Source organism: Fukomys damarensis, unplaced genomic scaffold (genome assembly GCF_012274545.1).
Source record: "Fukomys damarensis isolate Sample0158 unplaced genomic scaffold, DMR_v1.0_HiC HiC_scaffold_30, whole genome shotgun sequence".
NCBI classification, from domain to species: domain Eukaryota; kingdom Metazoa; phylum Chordata; class Mammalia; order Rodentia; family Bathyergidae; genus Fukomys; species Fukomys damarensis.
The window spans coordinates 25,857,594-25,877,939 of record NW_022900942.1 but is presented as its reverse complement, the minus strand read 5'-3'; the positions used below and the strand labels follow the sequence as shown (position 1 = coordinate 25,877,939).

General features: G+C 40.5%; 1 protein-coding gene across 1 annotated transcript; it reads left to right on the top strand.

Annotated features, from left to right (window-relative positions):
• Positions 1-3,303: 3,303 nt before the first annotated feature.
• Pmaip1 (phorbol-12-myristate-13-acetate-induced protein 1) lies at positions 3,304-8,180 on the top strand. The gene is made up of 3 exons (XM_010603383.2): positions 3,304-3,539; positions 5,683-5,835; positions 7,759-8,180. Exons 1-3 carry the CDS (start codon positions 3,485-3,487, stop codon positions 7,863-7,865), a joined length of 315 nt encoding a protein of 104 aa, XP_010601685.1. The 5' UTR covers positions 3,304-3,484; the 3' UTR covers positions 7,866-8,180.
• The last annotated feature ends 12,166 nt before the right edge of the window (positions 8,181-20,346 follow it).

Below are 20,346 nucleotides of genomic sequence, written 5' to 3'. Positions count from 1 at the left end.
AGCCAACTAGAGCTCCAGAACCAGATGGGCACTGAACCAGGTTCTCAGGTGATCCTTATTCACGTGCATGCTGTGAGTCTTCCCATCCTAGTTTCCACTGGGGGCAGGGAATGCTCTTTTCATAGCCATAGCATGCTGCATTGTCTGTCCTATGATAGAGATTTAATTGATCCAAGCATCAGACAAATGTGCTGTTAAGCATGGTATAGAGGGAAAACATTCTCTTTATTAGAACAAATAGAATTAGGCCCTGAGCCTGAATATTGCATCATAGGCTTGCTTTAAATACCTCTTTATTCATATCTTATATCATCTTTAGTTGTCAAATTTCATTTTCTGCTTGAAATAGAATGACTATGACTAATGTTATTGTGATATATGTTTATATATCAGGTCTGTATAATATATAAAACTCTAAGTGACAGCACAGACTTGCACTGTCATTTTTTTTTTTTTGGTACCAGGGATTGAACTCAGGTCCTTGTGCTTGCAAGGCAGGCTACCGAACCGCTGAGCTAAATCCCCGGCTGCACTGCCATTTTTAAACTCGATTTTGCTGGTAGTAGTTTTGTTTGTTTTTGTTTTTTGAGCCAGGGTCTCACTATGTAGTTGAGACTGACCTGGAACTCACTACATAGCCCTGGCTGGTTTTGAACTCCCAGCGATCCTCCTGCCTCAGTGTTCAGAGTGCTGGGATTACAGGCGTGCACCACCATGCCTGGTCCTAGTTGATAATAGTTTTAAAAATGATCATCCTCAGTCCTATTTTTTAACAGATTGTAGAAAATTATAATACCTCAGGATAAATTTTTATTATTTTATTAGCTCCAATGGCCAAAATTTCCCCATATTTATATTTCTTGCAAATTATAATACCAGGATAAATTTTTATTATTTTCTTAGCTCCAATGGCCAAAATTTCCCCATATTTATATTTCTTGCAAGTCTAACATTAAATGACCCATATTTCCAGAGAGAGGCACAGGTAAGAGAAGCTTGTCATATTCTGTTTCTAATTTCCCTATAGAATATTAGATACAAAAGCAAATGCATGGACTATTTCTTTCTTTCTTTCTTTTTTTTTTTTTGGTACCGAGATCAAACCCAGGTCCTTGCACTTGCAAGGCACAGGGTGGAACCACTGAGCTAAATCCCTGGCCTGGACATTTTCAGATTTAGTTTTAAAAAGTCCTTTTTCATCCAGCTGCTTTGGACTCACTTCTGAAGCTCACCTCCCCCAACTTGTTTCCTATTCTCTCCAGCCAGTTACATTTGCAATCGCTTAAAAGTTTGTATCCAGTTCAGGTCAACAACCTTTTATAATGATAATGTTAACGGATAGGACTGACACACCCTTTGTATGTAAACAATTTTATAATTTGCTTTACTCTCTCTCCCTGGGCATTGCATTTCATTGTGCAAGGTTTGAAGTTTACTAGTCTATGAAGTCAGGAAATTAAAGGTGTTCTTATGCATCAAGGAAGCCAAAATGAGCCTTGAGATGGTCAGAGTGGTTTTGAGTTACCAGGTTTGCAGTAACAGATTTTAGGGCCACATCACCACATTGCTTTCTGTGTCATGTGGAGATAACTCTTGAATTTGGTCCACTCTTATACCTATGTATTTATTGTAATCAAAACAAAAATAAAAACAAAGTTGTTTAAATTTTAGAGTTTTGTCCTACACTTACTGTACCTTTTGCAGGGCCAAGCCATAAATAAATATTTGCTAGTTTGTGTTGATTGAGTGATTTAAGATAAATAAACAAGCTCAAATGCCTACTGGGGGAAGATAAAGTAAAGGAGAAAAGCTAACAGCAGGGATTGTAGGTGAACTGGAGCCCCTTGCACCTCTGAAGGCTTCTAGCCTTCTTGCACCTCTTCTATCATGCTTCTAGCCTACTTTGCACTTTTGGAAAGTGTGTCCTAGGTTGCTAGAGCTGCTGATTTTCCAAGGGATGCTCGAAAGCCAGGCTTTTAATACAATCTGTTTCTAAGTGCTGGGAATCAGTTCAGAGTTTTACAAGGCATTTTGCAGACTAATACTGTGAACTCAAACAAATGGTTTTAGGAAGTCCATTCACTTGTCAGGAACCAATATGGAAGTTCTGCCTTAAACAGAACAGATAATATAAAAACACATTTTCTAAGACACTGTGATTGTTAGGAAGGCCCTCACAGGCAAGAGTTCTGGCTTCCTGTGGGACTCCCTAGGTTCAGAAGAGGCAGGGCATTGCTCTCTGCTCACATGAACTTGGGCAATTTAATCTTTATAAACCTCAGCTGCTGCACCTGTAAAGTGGTTATGATGGTAAGACTACCAGCTTCCCGGGGTTATTCTGAGATGGAAATGAGAAAATTTAAGCCACAGCCCTTGGCATTAAACGGCCCCATACCTATTAATTATTCCTAATGCAGTACTGTAATAACACAATTATTCAAATGCCTGCCAAATACTGTCAAATAATTTCACGGTCCCAGATATCTCAACCTGCCACAAAAAACTTGTACATTTTCTATACGGTGACTCATTCTTCACTCAACATCCAGAACAAGCAGTAACAACACCGAAAGGAAATATGCGCTGGTTATTTCCGGGCCAGACTGGGGGCAGAGAACCAGTCCTCTTACACTGCTGCTACCTAATCACACAAACCCACACTCTTCCCAAACGCCACAATGCTCTGTCTTACGTCAGGAGTTCAATTCTGCAGCAACGTCCGAACAATTCTAATGTTTAACTTATTCTCAGACCTAGTACTTTCCTCTAGTGGAGTCTGTTTATTAAAGTTAATTTCCTTGCAAATATTCACACTCCTGAGTTAGAGGTTTTCTTTTTTCTAACTCTTTTCGAGGTTTGTTTACAAGTCTCTAATTGCCAATTTCTGATAGGGACGAGGCGTTTGGCCACTCCTCGCACTCAACTTTCCTGCCAGAAAACCTTCTGTCGGTGCTCCTAAACCCCACACAACAGCAGACTCCATTTGGGGTGTTCGCATATGGTCGAAGCAGACCCCTCTGTTCTGCCACCCCGCTTTTTCCTTTCTTCCCTTTTTTCTTTTTTTTTTTTGATACTGGGATCGAACTCGGGACCTTGCGGGGCAGGCGGTGCAACCACTGAGCTAAATCCCCGGCCCCTACCACTCCGCTCCTTGAGGGAGTCGGCTGGGGCCCGGCAGGCTGCCGCGCCCGGGTCTGCAGCGCTTCCCCGCGTGTTCCGCTCGCCAGTGTCCCAGGCACACTCCGGAGAGCTTCTCGCGGGGGCGGGGGCGGGGACGGGGGCGGGCCCGGCGAATGACCCGACAGGGTTCGCGGGCCTTTCAGAGGGCTCCCGTCTCCCACAGGGTTAGCTCTGGTGCTCCGCGCGCCGCGCCACTCGTTCACGCCCACCCCGCGCGCAGTCCGCGCCCGACCGAAGCCCAGGTGCTCGGCTGGGGACTGAGTCCCCCCCGGGTGCAGCAGAGATCGTGGAGGCGCCTGGAGAAATGGCTGGAAAGGTGTGTAAGAGCGTGCAACCGAACTCCACGCGGGCACCGGCAGGTAACCACCGGCTGCGGCCCACGAAACCTAAGCCTGGCGGGTTCAGAGTGGAGGTTGGAGGTCGAGCTGGGCCCAGATCCCCGTCCTTCTGCGCTCGGACTTGAAAGTACAAAGCCTCCAGGTCGGGCCCTCCGCGCCCTGGAGCGCACCTAGGGACGCATCCATAAGTTGCGGACCCACTCACCGAACTCAGCCAGTCTTGAGTTAGGGATGCCGCTGCATTTTGGCCCGGTCACAGTGCTGCTTCTCTTCTGCTTTCCCCTTCGCACTAATTGCTCTTTCCTGCGGCCACAGGGAGAGGAGCAAATGCAGGCTGCCCCCCATAGTTATTGTTTTGGCAGGTGGGGGCGGAAGAGGGCTCCGGGCATATTGGTATTACATCAGACAACTTTAGACCCCCTTTTTTCTTTACTTTCACTTTACAGTCCCGCCCGGTGGAGCATGCACAGGAAGTGGTACATTGCAAATACGACCATGGCTTAAATTGGCGCAAGGCTTCTTGCCCTGGCTAGAGCTTGGGATGCAGAAGCAGTGCCCACCTTTTGTGATGTCCAAGAGTTCTGATCATGGTTTTGAAAGGTCTAATCTGTGCATAGCCCTCTTTGGACCGATTTATTTAGTTCCCAACAGTAAGAAACCAGTAAAGGTCTTCACAAACTTAACTAGATATTAAAGCATTTACAGGTGTGTAACTGCAATAAAAAACCACGAAGGAAACAAGGCTGGAGGTGTAGCTCAGTGGTACAGCCCTTGCCCAATATATATAAAACTTTGGGTTCTATCTCTGCACCCCAGAACAGGAAACAACCAGAATCTATTTTCTGAGATTTTGTTGTTGTTGTTGCTGCTGCTTTTGTTGTTAAAAAAGGTAATTTTTCCTCACAGATACAGAACTTTGAAAATCGTATGATCATTGATATTTTGTAAGGACTATATTAATGTGTTATTGCCTTTGTAAACAATCAAAATGACCCTGGAACCCATAACAAATTGCATGTAATGTGATTTATTAGGTTTTCTAGTAGGGGTTAGGAAAGACTTCACTGAGCTCTTCTAGAGGAAAATCAGCTGAAATGTAAGTTTAGAGTTTGCTTTTTTGGGGGTACCAGGGTCGAACTCAGGACCTTGCACTGGCAGCACTGAGCTAAATCCCCTGGCCCCTAGAGTTTGCTTTTACTATATATTGACATATCTCATTCATTTTGAGCCTAAGTGTAGGGACTTTCTACAAAATACTAGATTTTTATTTGTATTCGTGATTATTTTTCATGTTGGTAGTCTTGGTCTTTAAGAGGACCAAAAGACCACGAATTATTCTTTGAAATATTAAAAAAATTGCAATATATGGATTTTGTACTAACTTTATGACAAAGTTTAATTGAAAATTGTAAGATTGATTTTTCTTAAACTAATATTCTACTACTTGTAGTACCTAAATTCTAAAAAGTGGTAAACATGTGAATTAAACTTATCTTCAGCTTCATTCTTTTCTCTATAGGCAAGGCACTGATACAGAACGGGCTTGAAGGAAGAGGCTAGTTTAGGTTAACGTGTGAATTTTAAGTTATTTTAGACAGTATATTTAATTTTGGAGTAACATTTTTATTAGAAAGTATCATGGAGTTTTTAAAGGAGGATATAACTGAGCTATGGAACTGCTGTTTGAGGACCAAATCTACTTATAAACAATGCAAATGTTTAGAATCTGACTTCTGTTCCCTGACCAATCTTAAAGTGAGATCCTGACATCTCCCTGGGCTGTAAAAGGCCGTGTAAAGGTACTGTTCATAGTGTTGGACATTTCCATATTTCAAAGTAGGATGACACTTGCTTCAGCCAGCACTTAAAAAAAGATTTCAAGTAATTGTGTATGTTTTTTTGAAGCCTCACTTTTGGGAAACAGGGTGCACATGAGGCTAAAGTTAAGAAATATTTTTTCAAAGTGTCTTTTTTCTTTTGTACCGGGGATGGAACTCGGGTCCTTGCACTTGCTAGGCAGGCAGCAGAACCACTGAGCTAAATCTCTGGCCCCTTAGCTAAGAAATATTTCTGGGACTGTCTGCTTGTCACTTGAAAGGGGGCGTTCACTTGGTGCCTACAGCGTAGACTATTGTCACCGTTCATTTCGATGTTTACTTTTCAGAGCTGGAAGTTAAGTGCGCTGCCCAGCTCAGGAGAATTGGAGACAAATTGAATCCCCTGGGCTGTGCCACGGAGATCTGGGCGGTGCTTGCCGAGATGCCTGGGAAGAAGGCGCGGAAGAACTCACAGCAGGGTCCACCGCGGGCGCAGGCAGGTGCGGAGTCGCGGGCGGGTGGTGAGGCCAGATTAGTTCGAGGGTATTCCGGTTGGCCCAAGAGTGCACCAGGGTGCACCGGGCGTCGAGGCCGGGTCTGGCCTGTGCCCTGGCGCGTCCCTTTGCAACACTTTTCAGGAAGCTGTTCGGGCAGTTCTCTTAGAGCTGCGGACCCTCGATCCCTCCCGGCCTTGGTTTGAGATTGGTGCAGAGGCTCATTGGCCTGGCTGAGAAGCTGCTTCCCTCTACTTTTCCCTTCCTTACACGCTTCACTTTTCTTGCCTGAGGTCAAGGATGGAAAAAGTGCAAGTGCAGGTCCTGCTCCTAGTCATTGTCTCAGCCAGCCTCAGAGCTTCCCGAAGCCCACAGTCCACACTCCACGCACGCTCTTTCTTCCCATCCATCTGGGAGAGTCCCAGGTCCCCTAGAGGGTGCAGTGGTAACTGAGACTACCCCCACCCCTAGCTCGAACAAAAGCAGTGTTTAAGCTTGATACTGTCTCAGGCTCTCCCTTCCCACCCTACCGCGACTGAGGGGTTTATGGAGACCCACCAGGACTCCTGATTTCTGGAGCCTGGGAGGTCTTCCTCCTTAGTTAACATTTTAACAGGCCTTTTAGAAAGGAGTGGGGGTGGGATGATCGAAGAGGAGAGATGGTCAACCACTGTCTTTTTTTTCACCATTCACTCCCACCCCCTCTATCACAGATCCCCTTATCCCATCCCATTTTGTAAATCTTATCAAAGGCTGCAAGTCACCTGCTAGGGGGATTAACAAGACGGGCTGTAAAGACTCCTGGCTGGAAATCCCTGTGGGCCTTATTGAGATTACATCAGCCTACATGCTCGCTCCTGGCCATAGCTTGTTTGTGGTGGAAAAACTTTGTCCATCTTTTGTGATAGCCAAGGGCTCTGACCATGTTTCTGAAACACCCAATCTGAGCAAAGCACTCTCTGGAGGGATTTACTCCATTCCCAAGTAACAAGGCACAGCAGAAAGGCCTCATTAAAATTTATTATTAGTACCTGTATAGTTGAGTAACCTCAAAATGTTAAACTGGGAGCTATTTTCTGCCTTTTTTGTGAAAGGGATGCTTTTTCTTCATAGAATTCAGGGCTCCCCAAATTGTGTGCTACAGGATTTTTTTGGAGATGCTGAGGATCCAACCCAGGGCTCTTTAGCACTGGGAAAGCCTGTATTAGCCCATAAAAAAATGGCACCTTGAAAGATTTATTAGGTGTCTTCTTAACCCTTAAGAAAGATTTCGCTCAGCTCTTTTTGGCTGAAATGTAGGTTTAAATATTTACTATATATAGTTCTCATTTATTTTGAGCCTAAATAGGATCTTTGCAAAGTCTTTTTAAAAGAAAAAAAGCAGATTTAAATTTGTAGTCTGATTATCATTTTCTTGAAATGGACCAAAGTGGAAAAAAACAACTCTTGAGTTCTCTTTGAGAAAATAAAAATTATGAGCAGGATAGTTTGAGTTAATGTTATTTAAAGTGTGGACTTAAATTTGTGACTAATATTTTATGAGAAAATATTAGTGGTTTAATTTGAGAAAGTAAAGTTTTTCTTTATCTGTTGAGGCAGGAAAAAAAGAGAGGGTGATGTCACCTGTCTTTGAAGAAAGCTGACTAATGGTATTGTCTGTATGTAGTATTTGACACAGGAAATACTTTTGTAGTTGAGTGGGAATTCTTGCCTCTTTCTGGATGATTTTAAAAAGATTTGAAAATGTTTACGTACTTAAAAATGGATGTGTGTGTGTAAGTTATAAATGGTGTTTCACTTTGGGAAAACAGGTGCATATGAAGTGAAATTTAAAAAAGAAATGTTTCCTAGGATGAGGATGTTAACTCTTGCTGTTCATAGTTGGGACTGTTGTCAATGTTAACTTTGATATTTTGCTTTCCTTTTTAGAGCTGGAAGTCGAATGTGCTGCTCAATTCAGGAGAATTGGAGATAAACTGAATTTTCGGCAGAAACTTATGAATTTGATTTCTAAACTCTTCAGTTTGATAACCTGACTGCTTCAGAAGCTTTGGCGTGAAGGGACTTCTTTCAAAAGAAAGTATCCTCAATAGTGTCAATCTTACTGATTAGAGGAAGATGACACTGTAATTGAGAGAAATGTGAAAGAACATTCACTTGCTTCGGGCTGCCTTTGGAAAGGGAAGATGGAATATGAAGGGCTTTGAACATAGGGGAACACAGGGAAGTAATGAATATTCCCACCCTGTCCTGTACTAGGGATTGCACCCAGCATCTTGTGTGGACCTACATCCCTAGCTCTTTTTTTTTTGTTTTTTAGTTTGAAAAAGGGTCTCCCTAAGTTGCCGAAGTTGGCCTCAAACATGCAGTCCTATCTCAGCTTCCCAGTGTGCTAGGATTATAAGTGTGTACCACCTGTCTCTCTTTTTTGCTTTAGAGAGTCGTTCTTGTATTTTTGCTGTAGGTTTTTGCCTAGTGTAGTGTAGAAGATGTTGGCAAATGATTACATTGGGCAGAGGGGAAGAAATAGTTTACTGTTTTTTCTTTTCAATGACTACTCCAGAACTATATATAATACAGAATTTGGTTTATACATATAATCTTAGTAAGAGTAAAAATTTCCTTCTGATAACACTGAAAGCCATAGTGAATGTTGGTTTCATAAGTCACTACAAAATAATTTTTTAAAAAACTTCGGATTGTATTGTTTCTGTTCAGATCATTTTTGAGTATGTTCCTGTGGGCATTGGTTGGAAAGAGTGGAAAATTAGAAAACATCTTAAAAATTAAATAGAAGTATAGGAAGATTGCTTGGTACTGGTAAAACTTTTTTTGGTACTGGAGATTGAACCCAGACCCTTAACACTGAGTTGCATTCTTGACCCTTTATTTTTATTTTTTTATTTTATTTTTTGGTACTGGGGATCAAACTCTGGCCCTTGCGCTTATGAGGCAGGTGGCCAAACTACTGAGTGAAATCCCTGGCCCTCGGCCAATTATTTTGTCTTTTTAATTTTAATTTTAATTTTCTTTTTGTGGTACTGGGGATTGAACTCAGGACTCTGTGCTTGTGAGGCAGGAGGCACCACCACTGAGCTAAATCCCCAGCCCCGCAGCCCATTATTTTGAATGAGGGTGCTCAGTCACTCACTTGCCTGGGCTGAGCTTCAATTATGATCCTCCTGCCTCAGCTTCCTAGCTGGGATTATAGGAGTATACTTCCACACTGGTTTGTTTCAGTAAAACTCTTACAGATTGACTATTGAATGGTAAAGACCTTGAAGTTTTTGTTTTGTTTTGTTTTGTCACAGGCTCTTCGTGGTGTATTCAACAAACTCAAACTCTTAACTCACAGTGATCCTCCTGTCTCAGCCTTCTGAGGGCTAGGATTATAGGTGTGTGCCACCATGCCTGGCTTCCTGGCTTTACTTTGTTTTTTGATTAAGAGCTTGGGGACTGTATATAGAGAAGGGTAATGAAAAAAGAGAACTTGACTCTTTAATTGATATAATTAAAACAGTAAAACATAATTTTATAGAAATGTCTAGAGTGCTATTTCATACTAGTTATACATACAGTAGAAAGTGATCATATAGAAGAAACTAGAATATTTTCATAATTGGAATATATTTTTTAAAAGAACAGGTATTTCTCATCAAGAATGAATATCATAAATATGGTTATGTATATAAATGCATATATGCATACCTGTATAGGTAATATACATTAGAATATTATGTAGATTCTTAGAGTTTCATGGGCTATAAATATGAAACTCAAACTATTTAATAGCAAAACAAATCTTATTAAAAATATGCTCAAAGAAGAAAGAAATGGCTTACAGATACACGATTGAAAGAAATGCAAATGAAAAGCTCCATTAAGTGTCACCTTATACTTGATAAATTGGCCATTTTTAAAAAGCAATAATTACAAATGTGGAAAAAAGGGAAGGAACACATATACATCCATGATGGTTCTGTAAATTAGTAGTCATTTTGGAAAACAGTATAAAGGTTCCTTAAACTAAAAGCAACTGTGACCCAACCATCCCACTAATGGGTGTACACTTGAACTGAAATCAGTATTTTGAGAGATAGCTGTGCTCTTGAGTTCACTGCAGTATTATTTGTAATAGTTGTGACATAGACAGAAACAACCTGTGTTATAATGGTATACTATTCAGTCTTTTTTAAAAACAGGAAATGCTGTCATTTGTTAAAACTTAGAAGACATGGTAGGTAAAATAAACCAGCCACAGAGACAAATACCACACGGTCTCCTATACATGGCAATCTATAAAAGTCAAACTCAACGAAGTAAGAGAATAGGGTGGTGGTTACCAGAGCCTGGTTAGAAATGGGGAGAGGACAGGCAAAGGGGTAAACTGAGACATTGGGCAATTAGAAAGGAGTTCTGATGTTTTATCATGTAGTGGGTTGACTGTACTTACTGAATATTTATTTCCAAAAAGCTCAGAGGATTTGAAATGTTCTCACCACAAGAAATATTTGAGGCAATGAATATACTGATTTGATCATTCCACAATGTACCCATGTATTAGAAAAATTTTTACCCCATAAAGGTATACAATTTACCATTTGAAATAAAACTGAAAAATACCTAAAAGAGAAAATAATGTCATGATTGAATTTCACTAGGAATGTTATTTATTGTATCTATAATTAAAATATTTTTTGTTTTAGTTTGAAAACGCATTTATTTTTGTTATAAGAGAAAGGTTGCGTAACTACTTGAGGTTTTTTTTTTGTTTTTTTTTTTTTTTTTTTTTTTTTTTTTTTTTACTACTTGAGTTCTTAACAGTAAGAATGTAGGCTAGTCACTTTGGATGAAAAATTATACCTCAGCATCTGGCTGTGTTTCGAATTTCTTTTTTTGGTACTGGAGATCAAACTCTGGGCCCTTGTGTTTTCGAGGCAGGCAGTGGCACCAGCGGCACCACTGAGCCAAATCCCAGACCCTGTTTTTAGTATTTAAGGTTGTTTGTTGTAAAGATTGTGGGATTTCTTTTTTCTTTTTTCCTAGAAGTGATATTTTGTCATGAGTATTTATAGTCTGTAACTGTATTTATATGTATGTACATATGAAAGTTGATTACTGTAGTGAACAATTAAAATTTATCACAGTTCTTTTGTGTTTATTTTTTTTCATCCTGTAAGCTGCTAAATGTTCATTTTTGAGCCAAAATATTTTAACATTTACATCAGCTGACATCTTTTGACTGTGTCTCCAGCCCAGTGCTATGCTAGGATCCAGAAATGCAGGGGCAGTTGGCCTGATTTCTGCTGTCAAGGGACTTTACACTTTAACTGGGAAGAGAAGTAGTGAAAAATAGGAAGTTAATGCCAGGTATAAGACTTGAGGGGAGAGTGATTTAAAGTAGCCTAGAGATTCAAGATCAAATTAGAGCTGTTTAGTCCACATCCTTGCCTGCCTGAGAGGGAAGGAGCTGCCAAGCAGTTCCCATTTAGGTGACCTCAGGCTTCTCCCCTCCTCTGCCCTCAGCACTAAAACAGCAAGGATTGCCTCATTCGAAGCTAGTCATGTGCAGAAGTAGGCGGAGCTGAGTGGCCTTCCTGTTTGAAAGTGAGAATTTAAACACTCCTGTTTTGTAGTCCACCCCTGCCTTCAAAAGGAGTCTGCTGACCTCGTGGAATGTAAATGACTTCCCTTAAGAGGAAGTTGGGAGGAAGGGTTAGAGGCCAGACTGCTAGACCAAGCCTGCCCCTCCCAGTTGGGCTGTACTGCAGGAGGGGGAGGTCGGTTTCACAAAGGGTGGGCCAACCTGTTTTTCGGATCCATCAGTCTTTTTTTGGGGGGGTACTGGGGAGTCGAACTGGGGACCTTGTGCTTGCGAGACGGGGCGGAGCTACTGAGCCAAAAGCCCGGCCCTCAACCTGCGTTTCATTTGAAAGAGAGCAAGAGTAACTCCTCTCCTACTACAGTTGAAATTGTTTTGCTGAAAGCACCCTGTATGCTTTTCTTAAAAAATAGGAATAACACATGAAGGTTTAGGCACAGATTTCACAATTTGAAGGTATGAGGAAAGTACACTTGTACACTTTTTTTTTTTTTGGATCGGGGATGAAACTCAGGTCTTTGCTCTTGTGAGGGAGGCAGCGGAACCACTGAGCTAAATCCCCAGCCCAAAAGTATATGTTCTTGAGAATCATATTTTAATATTAAAAATAACCCAAGATGTCCATGTAATTGTATCTGTTAGCCGACAAAAATACTAACATTTTTACTTTCATTCATGTTTTAAAATTTATACATATATATATATAAAATACACACACACACACACACACATATATAATTTTAAACCTTTTTTGGGTACTGGGAATCAAACTCAGGACCTTCCTCTTTCAAGGCAGGCGGTGGCACCACTGAGCTACATCCCCAGCGCTAAACTCATAGATATTTGAAAAGTACAGTGAATGGGCTGGGGATGTAGCTTAGTGGTTCTGCTGCCTGCCTCGCAAGTGCAAGGACCCGAGTTAGATTTCCTGGTACAAAAAAAAAAAAAAAAAAAAAAAAAAGAACAGTGAATGAAAGAAAAGTACAGGCCCTGTGTTCTGTGATTTAGGGTTTAAATTAATGGCGCGAATCTGTCAAGCTTCAAGCCTTTGTTAGAGGGGATAGTCCATTAGGACAATACCAGCCCAAACAAAGTGGTGGCTGGGAGCCATATGACACAATACCCTGCTGTGAAATTTTGAAGCTCGACTTTCAAGGTAAAACCGAATGTTCCCATGGTCACACTTCCATCGAGCTATGAGCCAGAGCTGTTCTAAAATCAGGAGACCCTGGTCATCCTGAAGGTCTTTGTGGTTTTCAGAAAATATGATGGCAAAGAGATCTGAAGCCCTCTTCTCAATTCTAGCTATTCAAGAGCTCATTTCATATAGTATGAGAAGGAACTGAAGACCTTGCAAAAAGGCAAGGGAGTAGTGTTTAGAAAGAAATCCATTTTCTGACATCTTTTCCCTTGTGTTTCTTAACAGTGATTCTAAGGCTTAGAAAAGATTGGATGGGAACTGCTTGGACTCATGGGTATTTTCTTGGAGAATTCCCAGCGCATTCTTGTTTTCCTCATGGTAGTGGTGCTGGCAGAGCGATTTATATGCAGCTAAAAATAGATGTGGTAACCTGGCAGGACACACCCTACTTTGCAATCACATGGACATTCTCTAGTAATGGGTCATGGTTAAAGAGGAAAACCCTTGTCCATACAACCAAGGCACTAACTTTAGTTTCTCTTTTATAGATTTTCAAAAATTAGTTTGACACATGTAAAGTGAAATGCTCAAACTCACCTACACTTTCTTCTTTTATGGTCTTATTCCCAAATAATGTTATTCTTCAAAACTGCAGAGGAAGGGCAGACATGATGAAAATCGTAGATGGGGATTTCAGGTCCCTATACTTAGTAAGTTATTGCTGACGTGTTCTGGTCCCTTCTCTCTCTATATCCAGAAGTTCTCCTTTCTGGAATTGGAAATTGCACAGCAGGAAAAGCTTGGGCTTGAATTTGTGAAACAGACTAGAACAACACAGAACATGCAAATTACTCCTTGGCATTGCTTGTCTCAGGAAAGGCTTCTTCCCTTTTGGTCATGCTCTTTCACTATGATCTCTAATAGAGCTAATGAGTTTGCCCATTTCCGACCTCACATCTTTACTCAGCTATTGTCAAAACCACACAATATTCTCTCCACAACTGGCATTGCTTCTGGCTTTGGAATCTGACCTGTCATTTTGCCACTTACTGTTTGTAGGATTCTGGACACATATTTGGTCTTTGTTTCCTCATAAAGTGATACAAAATATATTACTTTTCTAACCGTCCTAAAAATGAAGTAACATGAGAATATGCATTGTGTCTGGCCTATATAGTCAGTGTCCAGAGCATGTCAGTTAACTTTCCCTTCAACATGGAGGGTTGGAGGTTAGCTTTTTACAAAGCTATGGAGGATTTTGCCCATTTTGAGGTTGAAATGAAACCTGTCGTGGAACACGGTAGGGCTATGTAGTGGAGCTCAGGGGAAGGGGCAGTTTTTCTCTTGAGTTTGTCGTCTCTAAGAGTTTACAAATTAAAAGCACATGGTCCATCTGCTTTTTTTTTTTTTAATTTTGTTTCAGCTTTCATTGAGTTTATTGGTACATTTTAGGGATAGAGTACAGTTACATTCATTGTTGGGATCTTGTACCTCTACATGACAAGTCTTGATTCTCATTTTTTCCCCTTACCCCTGCCCCCCCTTCACCCCCTCCTCCCCTCCCCATCTACAAACACTTTATTTTCATCTTTTCATTAGGTCCATCTGCTTTTAATTTGTAAACTCTGTTTTTTGGGGGGCGGTACTGGGGATCAAACTCGGGACCTTGCGCTTGCAGGCAGGGGTGGAACCACTGAGCTAAATCCCGGGCCCATAATTTGTAAACTCTTAGCAATGGTAAATCATTTAGTTTCATCTTGTATATAATGGGTTTCACAAAGCCTATTTAAATGACCAAAGTCTCTTGTCTATATTTACATAAAAATTAAAGTCTTCATTTCTATAATATCACCTCAAGAAACAGAAAAAAAAAAAAGGTTCTGTCTATTTCTTTTGGATTTGGGTAAATTTAGTTTGGATAAGGCAGGGGGTCTTACAGAGCTCTCCCCTGAGATGAGACTGAGCTTTTAATTTGGAGAACAGCGGTCATATCTAGGCTGCTTCTGTTTGGTTTTGAGGAGGCTGAGTTATACTCATCCATCCACAAGGTGTGAAACGGCTCTTTTGAGTCTGTATTCATAGGAACAAAATTTCTATGATACAAATACTACTTACTAATTACCTATGATGTGCCAGGTACTTTAGAAACATAAATTTATTATTTCACCTACTGCTCAGAACATTCCTGTTCAGAAAGCATGGTTGGTTATCTTTCTTCTTTTATATTCAAGGAAACTAAGACACCTCAGTGAATTCGCAGCCTCTCCAAAGTCAATTGGGAAATGAATGGGAGGCCCAAGATTTGAACTTGGGTCTTTCTGCCCTCAAAACTATTTTGTCTTGCTACCACAATAGCTGCTGTGGGGCTGGAGGAAATCTCTATTCCAGAGCAGGGCTGCTTTATTTTTCAGCACAGCACCTTGTTAAATGCAGCCAAATTTTACACTTCTGGATTTTTCTGAGGATCGAAAGTCAGTTTTCAAGCTAAGGCGATGTGTCACAAAAACACTCATGAGCATAGCGCCTGTTTGCACTCACCGCCTCCACCTCACATGTGTGTGCTTTCCAATTTTCAAGAATAAAGGGGACCTCTGTAAACTGTCTCACCTCATTTCGAGAAGCCAGAGTGAGTCAGACAGGGAAGATAATGTCTGACCTTATCCCTAGCAGAGATTTTGTGGTGGAAAAGGATAGAATTAATTCTAAAAGATACCCTGTCCATTAGCTTGCTTTTATCAGCTAAAGCCAAACTGCACACAGCGGGGCAGACCTGCTGGAGCTATTTGTAAGGATAGGAAAGGGATTAAGGGGAACCAGTCAAACAGTAATTGGTGTGCTTTGTTATTTCCCCACTGTACTTTCTTCATTTCGCCAAGTCCAGGCAGAAGGTAGGAAGAAAGAAAAATGTATTAACACTATTTTTTTTTCAGTCAAACAATATAGAACATCTGAATTAAAGCTCCTTTATTCCTTCTGAAAGTTTTACTGGGGTCACATTAGAAAGAACAGCTTTCTGAGAATTAGCAACTTAAGACTAAAACTTTAACTTTCAAAACATAGTTAGAAAAAGTATAAGGAAGTCAGGCTAATTTTTCACAGATGACTCCTTAGCTGCCACGGGAGCCAGGGAACTTCCCACAGGTCTGGAAAGTACCCAGTTGGGATGATAAACCTTTAAATTAACTTCAACAAATAAGAAGGACATGTGTATTGCAAACAAAGCAACTTTTAGAATGAGATAGCTAAATTAAATTAAAAAGTATATATACCTATTTAGAAACATACTCTGCTATCATGTATTTTCCATCCAAATCACCCTACATTTATGTTAGAATTCTCTTTACAAAAAATATTGCAAGTAGTGGGAAGGGTAGGGGAAAGGGAATAAGGGAAAAGAAAAAAATGTGAGAAAATGAAAAGATGGAAATAAAGTGTTTGTAAATGGGGAGGGGAGTTGGGGGTGAAGGGAGGGCAGGGACAAGGGGAAAAAATGAGAACTAAGACCTGTCATGTAAAGGTACAGGATCCCAATAATGAATGTAACTGTACTGTATACGTAAGATGTACCAATAAACTCAATTAAAAAAATATTGCAAGTGGATCATTGGCCCCTGTCTTTATGGCAGCAATTTTTGTATTATCTTTTTTTTTTGGTGGCACTAGAGATTGAACCCAGGGACTTCATACTGAGGCCACACCCCCAGCCCTTTTAAAAAAAATCTTGCATGAGGAGACAGGGTCTTGCTAAGTTCCCTGGGCTGGGCTCTTGTGTCAGCCTCTCAGTGTGGCATCATCAGCACTGGTATTGGGCTGCCACGTCCAGCTGTTGTCTCATCTTTGAAGTGTATGGAAAGTTCATTGGTTCTGGCTTGCACCAGATGATCCTGAGTTAGAAACTGAAAGTCCCATGTTTTAGAAATACTCTGCTGGGCATTGTGGTGCCTGACTGAAATCCTAGCACGTGGGAGGCTGAGGCAGGAGAATCTCTGCAAGTTCAAGGCCAGCCTGAACAAATAGAGAGATCCTATTAAAAAAAAAAAAAAACAAACTGAGTTCTGAACATCCTTATAGGGTTGGAGTGTAATTTTCCACTTATATCTTTAACTGATTTAACTCTAGGGATCTCTGTCCAAAGAAACTGTCCTACCACTTTCTTTCCCCATAGTTGATTTCTTATTTGCTTTTTGAGGCAAGGTCGCACTAAATAATTCAGGGTGGCCTTGACCTTACTATGTGAAAGGCAAAAGATTTGTATGATCAGAAGAGAAACAATAGTAACAACTATGTAGACCAGGCTGGCCTCAAGTTTGCTGTGATTATCTTGCGTCAGCCTCCCAAGTGCTGGGATTCTAGGCAAGAGCCTCCATGCCTGCCTGCACTGTCGATTCATTTGTGAAAAGTGAGTAACTCCTTGGTACTATCCCTGTCACAAGGTTCATAGGGGACTGAAAGACTGCATGGAGACAAAAGTCTTGGTTTAGGCCTTGGCAGTTAGTAAACCCCTTCCTTATATATGGTTGCTGAAAAAATATTTTGAAAGGTTACAAAGAATTTACAAAGTGCAAATGCTGTCATGTTTTTTCCTGGGGTTATTAAGTCCCTACTGAATGGTGGCAGGAAGGAAGTACCCCACTGAGTTACCAGCTTGACACTGCAGCTGAGGAGCTGATAATCACAACCTGAACAGTGATCGACTAAGAAGGTGTTCACTGGAAACAAGAAAATGGTCAGTTATTTATTTTTTAGTTTAAAAAATGTGTTGCTTTTACTATCACCTAAGTTATTTCACCATCAAAATTGCCAATAGTGACTCAGAAATCTGAACAGGGAGCCAAGTACTGGGACTATTTTTCCAAAAGCTGGTTTTCTTGGTTGACTTCCTCAAATATACTGTATTTTTATTATTTGTAAGCTGTCTTCTTCTTCTATCCTCATTTTTAAAATAGTTACTGTTTTCTTAAAGGTTACTAGTGGTTTCTTTGCCACATCCTTTTTTTTTTTCCCTCTGTTGCATCTTGTGAGTCCTCCAAGCAGCACCTCTTTCTTCAAACTCACATAAAGAGATTAGCACATGACTCTGTGCTCCTTGTCTTCTTAGCAAGTTCCTCTTCTTTCTTTACACTTGATCTTAGCCAAAAGGCCGAGAAGCGATTCCTCTTCTTTCTTTAAATGTCACTTTCACAAAGTTCTGCTTTCAGACATGTTATCTACGAGTAATGACTTCACACATCCTCTCAAAGCTAAGCGATTTCCAGTATACACCTCTATCTGACTACCCCCTCCAAATCCCTGCTAGATTTCTTCATGCTGTTCTTCGAATTTGAATTGCTTTCCTTCTCATTTTTGATTTATTAAGCTGTTTACCCTTCATGGCCCATGGTGTAGTCTCTTTTCTCTGAGAAGACTTTTCAGATTGTCTATTTCAGAAAGTATATTCTATCTTGTAGGGTCCCACAGTGCATTGTTGATGTTATCCAATACTTAATTAATTCACACTTATATTAATCTATTTTATATCTGTTTCTCTCACTTGATTATAAGTTCCTATATGTATAAAGCAAATGCGATTTTTTAAACTCTCTGCTTCACTTAGCAAAATGGCATTGATTCCTTTTTTTTCACTTATTCATTCATCCATAAAATAATGTTTGACTATTTGTGACAGGAAATATTTGAAACTAGAGAGACTAAGATAGAGTAAGACATAATAATAAGACACGTTCCAAATGTCTGAAAACATAGTGGAGACACCAGCTGAAAAGCAGATCATTAGTGTGGTGCTAAAAGGTGAGCATAAAGCACTGTGGAAGCTACGAAGAGACTGACAGTGTGTGTGTGTGTGTGTGTGTGTGCGCGCGTGCGAGTGCATATAAGTATTGAAGTCTTTATGGAATAGATGTTGCCAGAGATAATTTTATTAGCTCTATGTTACTGTAACAAATTACCCCCAAATTTAGTATCTTTCATCAACATGTATTTATTATCCTATAGTTTCTGTGAATCAGGATTATAGGATGAATTAGCTAGATCTTTTGCTTCAGTCTCTCACAAGGCTGCAATCAGTGTGTCAGCAAGAGCATGCTTGCATGTGAAGGCTCCAGTGGAAGGGGATCTACTTCCAAAGTCTTTGGTGCTTGCTGGAAGAAACTCAATTCCTGTAGCATTGTTGGTCTGAAGGCCTTAGTTCCTAGCTAGTGATTGGTTAGAGGCTGCTCTCAATTTCTTGACACTTAAGTTTCCTCCAGGTTGCTTCATCAGATCAAGTATTCAAGAACGGGGGGGGGACACAAATACGATAAAAGACACCTGAAAATAGCATCTTATCACTTTCACTGTGTTTTGTTTGGTAGAAATGGTTCACTGGGTCCAACCCAAGGGGAAAGGATTATCTGGATGTGAAATAGGACCCCGGATTCTGGGGATTACTGGGATCCATTTTGAATGTTAAAAAAATAAATTAACTATATATTTCTCCCAGAAGTCAGGTTGAGCAAATGCATGATGAGAAGAGCAGACATGTGAGATAATTAGGTAGTGCTGGATCTGATGTTTAAAGAAAGAGAGCTAAGACTTGAGGATAGAAAGATGAGCAGGGCCTGGTTTGTTAACCAATGGGCTTGGACTTTATTCTGTAGTTATTGTGCTAGAATAAGTGGAGAGTAACTGAAAAGATGATATCTTAGATATTTTGCTTTAGTGTCTGTATAGAGGATGGAAGCATCTAAATTCTGAGAAACAAAGATTTGTTTCTTTTCGTGGTGCTAGGATTAAACCCAGGACTCTCACATGCTAGGCAAGTGTTCTACCACTGAGCTACCTCCCCAGTCACTTAAGAGATTACAACACTAAATAGGAAGAAAAGGGCTAGAGGTTTAGGGACAGTGAGAAGGGTAGGGGAAGGGGAATAAGGGAAAGGGGAAAAAAATGAGAAAATGTAAAAATGGAATTAAAGTGTTTGAAGGTGGGGAGGGGAGGAGGGGGTGAAGGGAAGGTGGGGACAAGGGGAAAAAATGAGAACCAAGACCTGTCATGTAAAGGTACAAGATCCCAGTAATGAATGTAACTGTACTGTCTACCTAGAATGTACCAATAAATTCAGTTTAAATTAAAGAAAATTCAGAGATTACAACACTTGAAAGATGAGGGTTGTAATGTTGACAGTTGTTTAAGTTTGGAGAAGAGGGGATGGATTTGAGATACAGAAAAGAAGTAAAGTTGGTTGACTTTTATTCACTATGTCTGTGAAGTCTTGGAATTGATCACCAGACATTGTGGCTATAAAACTGTAAAATTCTTGAAATAACTTAGCCCAGGGTCTGGAATAATGTGAATATTAGTGACCATTACAAATAGAAAAATTGAATTGAGACAGGTGATGAATCCAGGGAACACAAATTTAAAGTATGTATAGAGCAAGAGGCCTATAGAAGAGAATTTAAAAAGAACAGTCAGAAAATTTCCAGGGAAAGCCAGGTGTGGTGGCATGCATCTGTAATCCCAGCTACTCAGGAGACTGAGGAAGAATCACAAGTACAAGACCAGCCTGAGAAACTTGGTGAAATCCCGTCTCAAAATAAAATAAAACGGTCTGAAGATGTAGTTCAGTGGTAGATCTGGGTTTGACCTTGAATGAAAAATAAAAAGGAGGTAAGGAAAGAAATGAAAGAAATGATCCTCAGAATATTTGGCTTCACGGAAGTCAAGGGAGGAAAGGTGGTGTCAATAAGGTCAGATACAGCAGAGAAATCTACCAAGATAAAAATAAACAAATAGC

Coding starts and splice junctions, on each gene's coding strand:
- Pmaip1 (XM_010603383.2), top strand. CDS start 3,485: ATGGCTGGAAAGGTGTGTAAGAGCGTGCAACCGAACTCCACGCGGGCA. Junction 3,540..5,682: donor CTCCACGCGGGCACCGGCAG/GTAACCACCGGC, acceptor TTTACTTTTCAG/AGCTGGAAGTTAAGTGCGCT. Junction 5,836..7,758: donor TCCACCGCGGGCGCAGGCAG/GTGCGGAGTCGC, acceptor TTTCCTTTTTAG/AGCTGGAAGTCGAATGTGCT.